Source organism: Erythrolamprus reginae, chromosome 2 (assembly GCF_031021105.1).
Source record: "Erythrolamprus reginae isolate rEryReg1 chromosome 2, rEryReg1.hap1, whole genome shotgun sequence".
NCBI classification, from domain to species: Eukaryota; Metazoa; Chordata; class Lepidosauria; order Squamata; family Dipsadidae; genus Erythrolamprus; species Erythrolamprus reginae.
This window is the reverse complement of record NC_091951.1, coordinates 136396301-136409371: the sequence shown is the minus strand read 5'-3', so window position 1 is coordinate 136409371 and position 13071 is coordinate 136396301. Positions and strand designations below refer to the sequence as shown.

The 13071-nt window shown below is 40.7% G+C and overlaps 1 protein-coding gene across 6 annotated transcripts in view; it reads left to right on the top strand.

Annotated features, from left to right (window-relative positions):
• Positions 1–13071, top strand: part of NACC1 (nucleus accumbens associated 1) — a 63882-nt gene that overhangs the window by 38899 nt on the left and 11912 nt on the right. For 4 of the 6 annotated variants that reach the window (XM_070739525.1, XM_070739524.1, XM_070739527.1 and 1 more), the window contains exons 2-3: positions 9118–9208; positions 9493–10498. In XM_070739525.1, coding sequence (XP_070595626.1) covers positions 9118–9208; positions 9493–10498 — 1097 coding nt within the window. The remainder of the gene's footprint in view (positions 1–9117; positions 9209–9492; positions 10499–13071) is intronic. The other 2 variants (XM_070739529.1, XM_070739526.1) reach the window with 1 other exon arrangement.

Genomic DNA, 13071 nt, shown 5'->3' with positions numbered 1-13071 from the left:
TGCTTTTAATTGAACTCACTGTGTTGGACACTCATTATTTAGCCCTTGTCACCCAATTCCAGAACAATTATTTCTATCAAAATCATTTTTATTTCTTTGCCTCTTTTAATCTCAACTCTTCCTATATTTAATTACTTCTCTTTTGGTGAGATAGAAGGGAAGCTTTCAAGTTAGTGTTGGCATTTGGAGACATCCTGGACAGGTCCCTATAATTTTTTTGGCAACATTTCAGAAGTGATTGCCATGACCTGCTTCTTAGAGAAGAGAGAGAATGACTGGCTCAATGTCATTCAGATAACTTCATGTTTAAGACTGGATTTGAACTCGTGGTCTTCAGATTTCTAGTCTGGTGTCTTAACCACTATACCAGACTGGCTCTCACTTACATATTTAAAGATGCCATTTTTGCTGTATATCTATTAAACAGTTGTCTTGTTTTTAGTGGCAGCTATGCTTTTATATGTATTTTCCTCATCCATATCCTATTTAATTTTATATACTAGACTTCCTTTTTCATATTTCCTATTAGTGTAGCTCCATATACATTTAGTAACGTACAGATATTTATTTTACTCTCTTCTAATCAACTTCCATGTCCTTTCTTACATTTGATTTCATTCATTCGGTCCATGTCCTTTCTTACATTTGATTTCATTCATTCTTCCAGGTCTTGTACTTCGACTTCCTTCTGCCATTTTACATTCACTGTTAGTATTTCTATGTCTGTTGTTTTCAAATTACAGTGTTGTCTCTTATATTCAGAATCTTTCTTAACATAAGCATCCAAATCAAATCAATCATATTTTGATACATTTCCTTTCCCTTTCTCTTAATTGCATATACAACACATTTTTCCACTCCATTTTTTTCCACATAGCATTTTCCTGCAAGTTCAGGGTCTGTTCCTCTTTGGCAGAAGTGGGAGGGAGAATCAGCCATGTGTTGATCCTTTATTTGTAACAGATACTCACTGAGCAGCTTATTGTCTGAGCCTGAAAGAGGCTGACATTATGGTCTGAGAGAGAGTGACTGGCCTCAAGCTACCCAGCCATCTTTCATATCTAACATGGAATCAGACTTCACAACCTCTTGGTTTCTAGGCTAATGCCTTAACCACTAGACCTAACTGGCTCTCTTTCCACTCCCACCCATTCCATTTGTTAATTCTTGTTGTTAACCATTAGCTCTTAAATTGCATATATCAATCTTCCATACTTGGAATCATTACTAGATGGTTCTATCCATATTGTCTTCCAACATAATGACTAGTTAAGTCTTCCACATAATGTTCTTTGGTAGTGTAGAAAATGTATGTTAGATTACCAGCCTTAGTCATCTCAATGCCACATGCAACATTTTCTAACAACAAAGTCAACAGTAGTCAGTTTCGGTCCATTGTGCCCAAAACACACCCAAAATCTAATGTTTCCTGATGTTGCAGGAAAACAAGCTTAAAGATTCAAGGAAATAGAGGCCACGTGGAGGTGGAGTAACTCAGGTTTATTGCATGCAAGGTTCAAAAAATCTGAGCAACCATTAACATTTTTGGTTACATTCTTATACCTTTTCGGAAAAGTAGGAAGAACAAGCGCGTTATTGCGTGGACCAATGATCTGGGTTACATGTCCACGTGCATACAAGGGGAGAAGTATAAAAAGTAAAATTGTCAGAAAATATGACTACATTGTGGAATATTAACAAGGTAAGGATAAATGCAACATATATGTGCTTCATGATTCATGATAGTTATATATATATTGATACACATAGATATTTTAGCCTTTAGATGTTTCACTTCTCAATTCCCGATGCATGTATTTCCAGAAGCCAGTTGCTCAACAAATGGATAGGGATAAAGAGGAAGTCACAAAAGTACAGACTATTCAGTTATGATCTTTTTGCAATGTAGAACTGTTTATTAGAACTAGTGTTGGGCAAACCTGTTGAAGTTCGGGTTCGGTGGGTTCGGCCGAACTTGATGTCGGAGTTTGGGTTCGGGCCCCCGAATTCGGGCCGAACTCAAACCCGAACACCAACACCTCTGGCCCAGAGGGAGGTGAAGCGCTGGGGGGAGGTCAGGCTCCGGGTCTGGAGTCGCCCCTCCTGGCCCCCGCAAGCCGAGTCGGCGGCTTGAGCCTCAGAGCCCTCCCCGCCTCCCCCTCGCGCCCACTGCCCGCTTGAAGCTGCCGGCCGGGATCCTGAATAGCTAGCCGGCAGAACCTGCCTCTCCACCCCTCTGGCACAGCGTGAGGCGAAGCGCTGGGGGAGGAGGTCAGGCTCCAATCCCCAGGAGCTCAGCAGGGAGAAAGTCCTGACGCTGTGCCTCCCTGTCTTTGTAGCCAGCAGGAAAGCTGCGGTGGAACAAGTGAGAGGCTCCTAAGCGGGCTTCAGGGTCAGGAGCGGCTCTTAACACCCCCCTGGCAGGGGAGCCAAGCAAATGGGAAATGGGATTCCTTGCTTCCTTTTGCTTGCACCCCCCAATCTGTGGGAAATCCATGCCTTCCCCCCCTTTGTGCTCCAAAGGTCCGGATTCCCTCTACCCTTTTAAAGCCCTTCAGGGGCGGAGCCCTCCCCGTCTCTCCCTCCCACCCACCGCCTGCTTGAAGTTGCCAGCCGGGATGCTGAATAGCCAGCATGTGCAGAGCGCCTCACCCCCACACACTGCTGCAATAGTGTCGCGGTGTTTGATCGAATGCTGAACCTGAACACGGACTTCTGAACACGGACCTGAACTATGCAAGTTTAGTTCACCCAACACTAATTAGAACCATTAGTAAAACTTTAACATTATAACGGCACTTAAGATTTGTTTGTTTGTTTGTTTGTTTGTTTATTGATTTGATTTGATTTGTACGCCGCCCCTCACCGTAGACTCGGAGGAATATATGGAATTCTTGTTAGAACTCTCTTAGGGTATATAGAAAAATACATATCTTGGGGCATCTTCCTCACTGGCATACACATATATTTCACTGCAAGGTAGGATCTCTAATCTAAAGTCTACTTTGTACAACATACTCTTGCCTTAAAACCATAGTTGGCATATGCAGCATATTAATATAAACACAAGATGGAATATTAAATTGATATGAAAATTCCTTCAATCTGAAACCAATTCAGGTCTGCCACATTTTTAAACCCAATTTCCTATAATTAGGAGTATATTAGATATTTTCCTCTCATTTTTCAGTTTGTGTCACTTTTGAAATTAGACTATCCCAACGATGGCGAACCTTTTTTTCCTCGGGTGTCAGAAGAGTGTGCGCGTGTGCTAATGCCCATGTGTGAGTGCCCACACCATAATTTAATGCCAGGGGGGGAAACAGCTTTCCCCATCCCACCGGAGGCCCTCCGGAGGCCAGAAACGGCCTGTTTTGCTTCTTCTGGTAGGCTCAGTAGGTTCGTATTTCACCCTCCCCGGGCTCCAAAGGCTTCCCTGGAGCCAGGGAAGGGTAAAAACGCCCTCCCCCATCTCCCTGTAGGTTCTCTGGAAGCCAAAAACGGCCTCCCAGAACCTCTGTGCAAGGCAAAAATCATGCATGTTGGAACTGAGCTAGGGCAACAGCTCACGTGCCAGCAGATATGGCTCCACGTGCTACCTGTGGCACCCATGCCATAAATTCGCCATCACTGCCCTATCCTAAACAGGATTGGTATTATATATTTTATTGAACCAAATGAACCAATGTACCTGCAGCTAAGATGTTTCATGTTGGACACCTTGTGCTACAAAGCTGATTTGATCCTGATCACTAACTAGATATCAGTTAACCTCTCCGCACATTGTTCAGATAAGAACACAGAAGAAAGTGGGCTCACATTAACAAAACTGGGAGGAAAGAAATGTGGAAACATAATACTTCTCTTTGTAAATTCAGAAAAGACCAATCTAACATTTATAATTTATGGAGGTTTTTTGCATATAGATTATGTAAGGACATAATCTAGGTAATTCTTCCTTTGTATACCCTTAAATTTTGTTAGCTGTTTTAAATATTTTCCAGAGTAGAAAGCTGGTGCATGAATCAAATAAATACATACAATTTCCATGTTGTTCCCTATTCTTAGTTATTTCTGTTGTGTTATCTTGAGCCTCGGCTTTTCTTACAAGGCAGGTTTTAACTTTCATTATGAAGTATTTCACTGTTATTTTTGGTTAATGAATGTTTGGTGGCAACATTCTTGCAAACCAGCTTAATATTGTAAGTCTGCTAGACTGGTCGTATATTGAAATAAGAACAAACGTAGAGAATGATATGATTTTTGTTCTGGGATGAACTACTGTATTTTGGGTTGGTTTTACTCAAATGTTCAAATAAATTGTCTTTGGTTCCCTGGTTTTGTTATAACTTCCTTTCTGAAAACAGGGTAGTATCAAATGTCTGAGCCAGGTGGCTGGCATGAAGGGTACAAAAGAGCAGAGGCTTTCTGAGTAACAGTAAAACAAAGGAAGGGAGGGAAGAGTTTTCTTTTATTGATGGCTATTCTGGATTACTTGTAATTGGGACTACTTGACAGCTGTTGGTCAAGCACTGATAGGAGAATTCTTACCCTTCAGTTGAAGTGGAAGCAATGAAATATGCACTTGTCCTAGTATTATTTTTGGGAATACTTGTCATGCTGGCTGAATGTAATACTGTATTATTAACTCATAGATTGATTTAATCTTGGTTTGTTGAATAAGTCACAGTGACTGCATTTATGTCTAATAAGAATAACAGGTTCCCATCTTACTAAAATAAAATGGTATAATGTTCATATAACATGTAAACAATAAGAAACCATATTGGTTTATTCACACAACATTTCAAGCAAAAACAGGTCACATTACTATGATGGCATGATTCATGATTTTGATTTATTAATTTATTATTTATTGGATTTGTGTGCCACTCATCTTGTCCAGAGGCAACTCTGGGTGCCTTTCAAACATTTACTTTAACTAATATAGTCTATAATGTAGTTTAGAAAAATATAGGCGATCATTCAATCATTCTGCATAAGAAGATCAAGACTTAATGATAATTTGCTATTCCGTAAAAAGGTGGGACATTTTGCATTTGAGGTATTTTGCATACCCATAATTTTAAATAATATCCCAAATCTTCTAATGTTATATAATTCATGGCTGTTTACTCTTACTCCATCTGTTCCCACAGGTGTCATTATTTACATGGGTGTGCATGTAATTCATGGAGAAACAGAGTTATTTGTCTTCAGACTTCAAGCAGTCTAGGGTAAAACTGAGGCATTGTTTTTAAGCCAAAGGCTTTATCTGTGTATCTTCTTAGACAGCAAAATATTTACTGATTCAGTTGGACTCTGAGAGAGCAATGGATTTACAAAATTAGGGTTTGGGAACCAGGATCAAGAAAATAATTTATAACATATAATCTGTTTTGCTACTTTCCATGTGTATATTTTGACTTGGCACTAATTGTCCTCCACCCAGTTTATTTTCCCGCAAGAATGCAAGTAGTAGCTGAATTGTAGCATCGCTGAAATGCTTAATCTTCTGGCATAGTGAAAATGCTATTAAAACAAATGCAGGAAAGAGGGAACGTTTAACTACTTGGCTTCATTTTACAATTATGAGAAAACAATGGTTCAGGTTGGAAGCGACCTCCCTCCCCCCAAAAAAACCTCCAGAATCTCTGTTTTATCACTCAGCTTTTTCCATTGTAATTATATTTGTCTCTGCAGAACAATCATCTTTAGCCAGAAGATTTTTTCAGACAGCGCTCTAAAGTCTATACTGTCTTTTTCTAAATTTTCATATGTCTATAGGCCATTAAATAAACTGACATAGAAAGTATGAGGCAATTGGTTAAAAAGATAAAATGGATGCACACTATATATTTGAAATTGTAATCTAAGAGGTTATGTTCTATTGTACTTTTTCTAAAAACCAAAATAGTATACAGTACAATAATCAGGTAACAAACTGCTGTATACCTATACATTTCTTTCATTGGGCTCCCTAAACATTTTTCCTCAGAACTTGTGCAATAGAAAGTGATATAAAAATAACACAGTATCAGATCTTGGTCACCCAATTCATTGTGTTGAGTTCTGAATAAACAATCTGGTTTGTCAACTTTGATTGAAGTATTCAATGTTCAAGCTAAAAAGAGATTCCTTAATGAAAGACGCCCATAGTTTCTGTGTTCTCTTGTTAATATCCTCTTTAATGGTAATATTAAAAGAAGAACATGTCCGTGCTGTCTTGATAGTTGAAAATCAAACATTCAAGATGAAATCATTTTCAAAACTCGATATAAAAATCATGTGGGTTAACAATGCACAATTAGTAGTATTAGTACTTCAACAAATGCTGTCATGATCAAAATGGGTACAAATAAGGATAATTTGTAACGTAATAATAATCAGGATTGATGATTGTCTTTTCACAGTGGAAGGCTTCTAAGCCAGTGACACATTTACAATTATCACCAAGAAAAGATTGAATTAATACTGCAAATCCTCCTCAGTTTCCCCCCTTCCCATTGAGATTTTTCTTCTATCTTAGAAACAGCACAAAGATACTTTTGGAATGAATGTCTTGCCTTTTCATCCCATATGTAGTCCTCAGTCTTTATACATATCTTTGTTTATTATTAGATATTTGTATGTGTGCTTGGTTAGGTTTAAAAAAGAAAAAGGATAAAGACCAGAAGTTTACAAAATGATTGCCAGTACTGTATCTTCTTTTTTGCAGAATAGGCTTATGCTTCTGGTGGGTGTCCTCCATTTTGTAAAAGAAATGGTGAAATCATCAGCAAATTGCCATCTCAGAAACTTCTACTGTGTAAACTAAAAAACCTGAATTTTTAAGAAATTGAATGCTCAGCATTCAAAATGTGCGAATGTTTGTCTTATTCTGATAAATAATCCATTGAAAACAACTGAAAGTTATTCCATTACAAATTCATATTGAGGATGTTTCAGTACTGCTTTGTAAAAAGCTGCATAAAAGGTTTTTATTTTCTCCCTCTTTAGATCTTCCTCCAAAAATTGCTGGCGATTTTAAAGTTTTGGGTGAAGGAGGGTGGCATTTACCTGATGCAATCTGAATATGGAGCAGAAATCTTAGTCACTTCCAGTGCCAGCGTTTTGAATAAACTCTCCATAGGGAGGATTATCTTGTTGTATTGTTCTGCTCCAACCATCTCCAAATAACCCTAAAGCACTGTTTCACACCCAAGCCTTTTGTAGAATTGGGAATTTTTAAAAGCAACAGCCCATTGTGTACCTATTCTGTGTCCTCAGCTGCATTGTCATTCCTTGCAGGGTAATTTCTTCTGGGAGATTTTTAGCAGGAAAGTTTTGGGTCTCTAGTAAAAGAATAATGGATAACAACTGCAATTAATTTTTTTAAATATTTAATATTCCACCCAGTATTAATCTGCCCTCCAATTGCAAATGGTGTGTGTGAATAAAAAACAAACCATTTTGTCTGTTTTTAGCCCAAGCTTTCATTTACATTCATGATGTATCTTATCTCTGACACACATATTGTTTGTCCTAAAAAGACAGTGCCATGATTTAGAGTTCTCTGAGCTATTATCGGGGAAGATCGATATGCTTATAAGAGCCTGTCCCTTTCTGGATGTAATGGGTAGGAAGCTTCGCTGGGTTTGCAGATCACCATTGCTGCTGGATTACAACCTGTTTATTATGCATTTTACAGCCATTTTACAGCGCCAAAGCTGCCATATTTATTTCAGCACAGTCCTAGTGCTGTCATATTGGGTTGTTTTTAACCAAGATTAATAAGAAGCTACACTTAAATCTTTCCTTTTTCCATAACTCCTGCAGTGTTCATTAATATCAAAAGAAGGAACTTGAGCTGTGAAATTTCAGATGCTGTTCTCTGTTTAAATGACCAGAATACTATAAAAAGGGAGGGAATCGCATAATATGAAGGGACTGCAAATACTATTTATTTCTGGTCGCTTTAATTGCCACAGGAGTCTAAAATGTGCCAGAACATGGCAAATATTACAACCAATTTAAATTTCATGCTTGCAGACAAATCTAGTGTAGCTCTTTTATTATTTATTTATTTATGTATGTATGTATTTATTAATTTCAGTATAATATTTGCTAAATAATCCGCTCAGGTCAAAATAAAAGCTACTAGTGGCATAGAGGTGAAGATGCTCACCTTCTACTCAGAAGGTTGAGAGTTCAATCCTAGGGAGTGACAGATCTTTCTCTATCAGGGTGCAAAGAGAAAATATCTGCTGAGAATTCCACTTAGGCATCAGGAAGGGCAACCGGCCAGTAAACACTCAGCAATACTCAGTCACCTCAACCCCAGGGTTACAGGGTTGTTAAAAGACCCCCCCCCCCAAAAAAAGCTACTATTAAAACCGTTTATAAAGGAGATTGTGTGTGTATCTGTATGTGTATAATTGGAGGTGAAATTACTTTGGCCATGTTTGTTTAATAGACCTCACTCAGTTTGGTGCTCATTAAGCTAAATGGTTTACCCAATGCTTTGGCCCAAATGACCAATGGATAGTTTCCTTAACTATATAATTTGCAGCTATCTTTTGAGAGCATCTTGCTCCATTTTTGTACTGGCTGACATCCTATCACCTTCTGGTTTGTTTGCTTCTTGCAGTAAGAAGGAAAATGTGTTGTAGACTTCCCCCATTACTCTTCTCTCCCCCGTTTCATCACCACCCAGCCATGCTTATTCATAGGGCCAGGTGGAGGAGCTATGATACAGATATAACAGCTTCACTTTACAGTTGCTCTAGACTTCCCATCCCTTTGCTGATGGCAAAGGAATGCAGGCTAATTTCAAATTAATTCTCCCATGGGTAGGAACAAGGTAAGTAAATGGATGCCTGACCTTGGGTATGAGTTCAATTAAAGCCTTTTGTCAAAGGTTTTGGTTTATATGATACACAAAGTCTTTAAATGAATGACTTAGTGCTTTTGATTATTGAAAACTGGAGGAAGAACTAAGACCTTAAGCTGACGCTTCCATTTCTTGAGAAAGCATGTAAGATGGTTGATTGCGTGGACTACTTCATTTCTGCTGCCTCCCTAATGGAAGGTGTAGGGTTCATATGGCCTATGAACCCCTTTTTTTGTGGTCTACAGAGGCCCTGGAGATCACACTATCAAAATTTGGCAGCTAAGTATCAAAATTGTGGAGATGGAAAGAAAGAAGAACAGAAAACCAAAGAAAGAGGTATAAGCTGTCAGATTGATTTAAACATTTAAAAGCACTTTTTAAAAACACTCTGTCAAACCCTACTTCTTCTTTTTGCATGACCTCACCACTCCAAGGCCTTGACTATTGTAGCCCTCAGTTGTTGTTGTTTTTAAATACAAAGGGTGGTCCGAGGCTGCCAAACCATTGCCCACTCCTGGCTGATCTCTCTCCCTCTCTGTTTGGCCCAGTCTCCTTCCTTCGCTCTTTTCCCGTATCCATTCCCACATTTAACTTCTCTGGCTCCTTATTCTTTTTTCCAGTGTACCCGTCTGGGTGAGGAGGAGAAGAGGAGGATGGCTCAATTTCTCCAGATGGAGATCCCCAACTTTGGTAATAGCATCCTGGAATGCCTGAACGAGCAGCGGCTACAGGGGCTGTATTGTGATGTCTCCGTGGTGGTGAAAGGCCATGCGTTCAAGGCTCACCGAGCTGTGCTGGCTGCCAGCAGCTGCTACTTCCGGGACCTTTTCAATAACAGCAAGAGCACTGTGGTGGAGCTTCCTGCTGCGGTGCAACCTCAATCCTTTCAGCAGATCCTCAGTTTCTGCTACACTGGCCGCCTAAGCATGAATGTGGGGGATCAGTTTCTGCTCATGTACACAGCCGGGTTCTTGCAGATCCAGGAGATCATGGAAAAGGGGACTGAGTTCTTCCTGAAGGTCAGCTCACCCAGCTGTGACTCGCAAGGCCTGCACACTGAGGAGGCGCCTTCCTCTGAGCCACAGAGCCCTGTGGCACAGACCTCCACCTGGCCTTCCGGCAACACGCCCTTACCCCTGGTCTCTCGTGTTAAGACGGAGCAACAGGACTCGGACTCTGTCCAATGCACATTTGTGGTTAAGCGGCTCTGGGAAAACAGCCAGAAGGAAGGGAATAGTGGCGGCAGTAACGGCAGCCGGAAAATGGCCAAGATCTCCTCCCAGCAGGAGTTGAGCGCGGGAAGCCGGCAGGCTCAGCAGCAAGTGCAGCAGCAACAGGTCCAGCAGCAGCAGCAACAACAGCAGCAGCAGCAACAGGCTCAGCAGCAGCAACAACAGCAGGCAGCGCTAACGGGGGGAGGTGGAGGGGCAGGCGTGGTCAGCGGCCCCAGCACTTCAGACCAGACAAGCCCCGGCACCTCTAGTGCTTACACCAGTGACAGCCCCAGTTCCTACCATAATGAAGAAGACGAAGAGGAAGATGCACCCGAGGAAGGCTCCGATGAGCAGTACCGGCAAATCTGCAACATGTACACAATGTACAGCATGATGAATGTAGGGCAGACGGGTGAGTATCGCATGCGGACTGTTAAGAAGTGTGGTGACTTGTGTTCTGCCTGCATTGCCCCTGTTTTGATCAGAATGTTCAGAAGATGAGATGCAAAGGGAGATTTTGTAGGTCAAAATCTCAGCTTTGCATATTGTCTGCTCAACTTTACATTTATTGCCAAAGCCAATGCATGTTGCATATGTTCGCTTCTGTTGCTTAAAAAGTGAGGCATCATGGCTATGCTCTTCTGATTCATATGGACAGCAGAAATGTTCAGTAGCTATCCAGCTGGAGAACCAATTTGGTGTAGCATTTAAGGTGCCAGGCTAGAAATTGGGAGAATGTGAGTTCTAATCTGGCCTTGGGCACAAAACCAGCCGGGTGGATTTGGGGCCAGTCACTTTCTCTTAGCCCTAGGAAGAAAGGAATGGCAAGTCACTTCTGAAAAAGTTTGTCAAGGAAACTGCAAGGACTCCAAGGATAGGACACAATAGAACAAAAGGAGGGTGGGATCCACAGCTGTTCTTGATTCCTGAGGTGAGGGATGTTTGTGCATATTGACCAACATGAAACAAGTGAATGTGTTCTGATACATTTTGTATGTGTTTGTGTGTGGGCTTGCTTTTATGTATGTGAGAAAGAGAGAAGTGAAATAAGTGTGAAGCAATCCTGAGAAGGAATTTAAGTTTGGAGTAATTAGAAGTGAATCTCCAAATATTAATAATAATGTCAGCCTTGAGGAATTGGTATGAATAATATTTATAAAGTGGTAGTATATTTGAAAGGAGCAGACTAACCAAGGCTTTGAGTCCATCCTCGGAGGCCAACTTGCAGACCAAGTTACACGGCCTGCATTTTGCTAGATATTTTTTTTCTGCAGGTGACTTTTGTTCCCTTGCTGATAGAATTAAAATAGGAGGGAACAAGGTAAGTCATTGAGGTGGATGATGGGAAGTTGTGTCTTCTGGACGTTTGCGTGTCTCCTCTGCTCAGAGATTAGGAGATCTTCTGAAATACAAGTAATAAAAATGTATACTGGGAAGTTGAAATCATAGAAACATGTTTAAGCTATGCAAGGTCAAGAGTTGTCATTTTTGCCATGGTGACTTATAAACGCAACTGGCAGTGCTGTCCTCAGAAAATTCAGAAATACAGGATGTTCTGTCGGGCTCTCTGGTAGAATCCTCCCAAAAATTCACAGGTACAAATTTCAGACACACACACGTTTGAAAATTCAAAACAATGCTCTTTATAATGAAAATTCACTCAAACTAAGCCCTCTTTTGGTATAGCAAAGAGCACTGGTCTCCAAACAAACTGGTAATTTGTACAAGTCCCTTCAGTTCTGTGATACTTAGCTTGCAGCTGTGAGGTAATTCACAGTCCTTCTTTCACAAAGTGAAACACACTTTATTTATTTATTTATTTATTTTATTATTTGGATTTGTATGCCGCCCCTCTCCGAAGACTCGGGGCGGCTACTTTGCTCTGGTTTAGTTTCAAAGCGGGGGGAAATCAGCACACAAAAGCAGTCACGAAACACAAGGATCAGATAATCCTCCACAATGGCCAAACCCACAGGCTGCTATTTATAGCAGCCTCACTAATTACCACAGCCCCACCCAACCACAGGTGGCCTCATTTTCTTTGATAATAATCTCTCAGTTGTTGTTGCCTATGCATCGCTCTCCGCATGCGTGGCTGTATCATTAACTCTTGTTCTGAATCCAAGGAGGAGCTAGATAATTGATCTCCTTCTGAGCTGTCTGCCAAACTCTCCTCTTCCCTGTCACTCATGTCTTCTTGGTCAGAGGAGCCTTCATCATCAGATTCCACCGGGGGCAAAACAGGCCTGCAGCATGTGGATGTCTCCCCCACATCCACAGTCCTTGGGGCAGGAGCAGGGCCAGAGCTAACCACAACACCGGAAATAGTATAGCACAGAATATTCTTGACACCTATTGGCAGGCCTGAGCTAGCAGTCTTTTGTAGTACATACTGTACATTTGGGCCCTCCACAAGTTGCTTATTCTTTTTTCTACCTAAATCCAAGCCTTTCTCTCTTTTTTAACCTAAAAGGCTTGGTGGGGGGGCGGGGGGACTTGACTGAAGGGACCTTATTGAGATTGGGCCAGCTGGATTGGCTGCTAAGTCTTTCTCTATTTTAATATGTTTGCATCTTATTTGGAGGTGCTTTAAGCACTCCCACGTGATCTTTGTAAAAGGCAACTGAGGACCCATTTCTTTCTTTTTTTCAGTCTTTGTCGTTTTTGCTTCACAGCTGCTGCACCATATGTCCCTTATTTTTCATTTATTTGTTTTTGTAGGTACTGCAATGGAAAGTATTGCAATGTAAAGTATTGCATTGTATTGTATCTGCTGAAAACTACAGCATTATGACTTGGTTTTTTTTTTTTTTTAAATAAAGAATAAAATATGTCCTGATGGTCTAATCACCGTAGAAAAGCTGTACTTTTCAGCCTCTCTGGTTGCTTCCAGATTTTTCAGCGTGCATTCCCTGGCACTGAAAAGTTGGTGAAATATTTTCAGAACATCCTCTATATTTATATGGATGAGAAGGATGAGTAGCA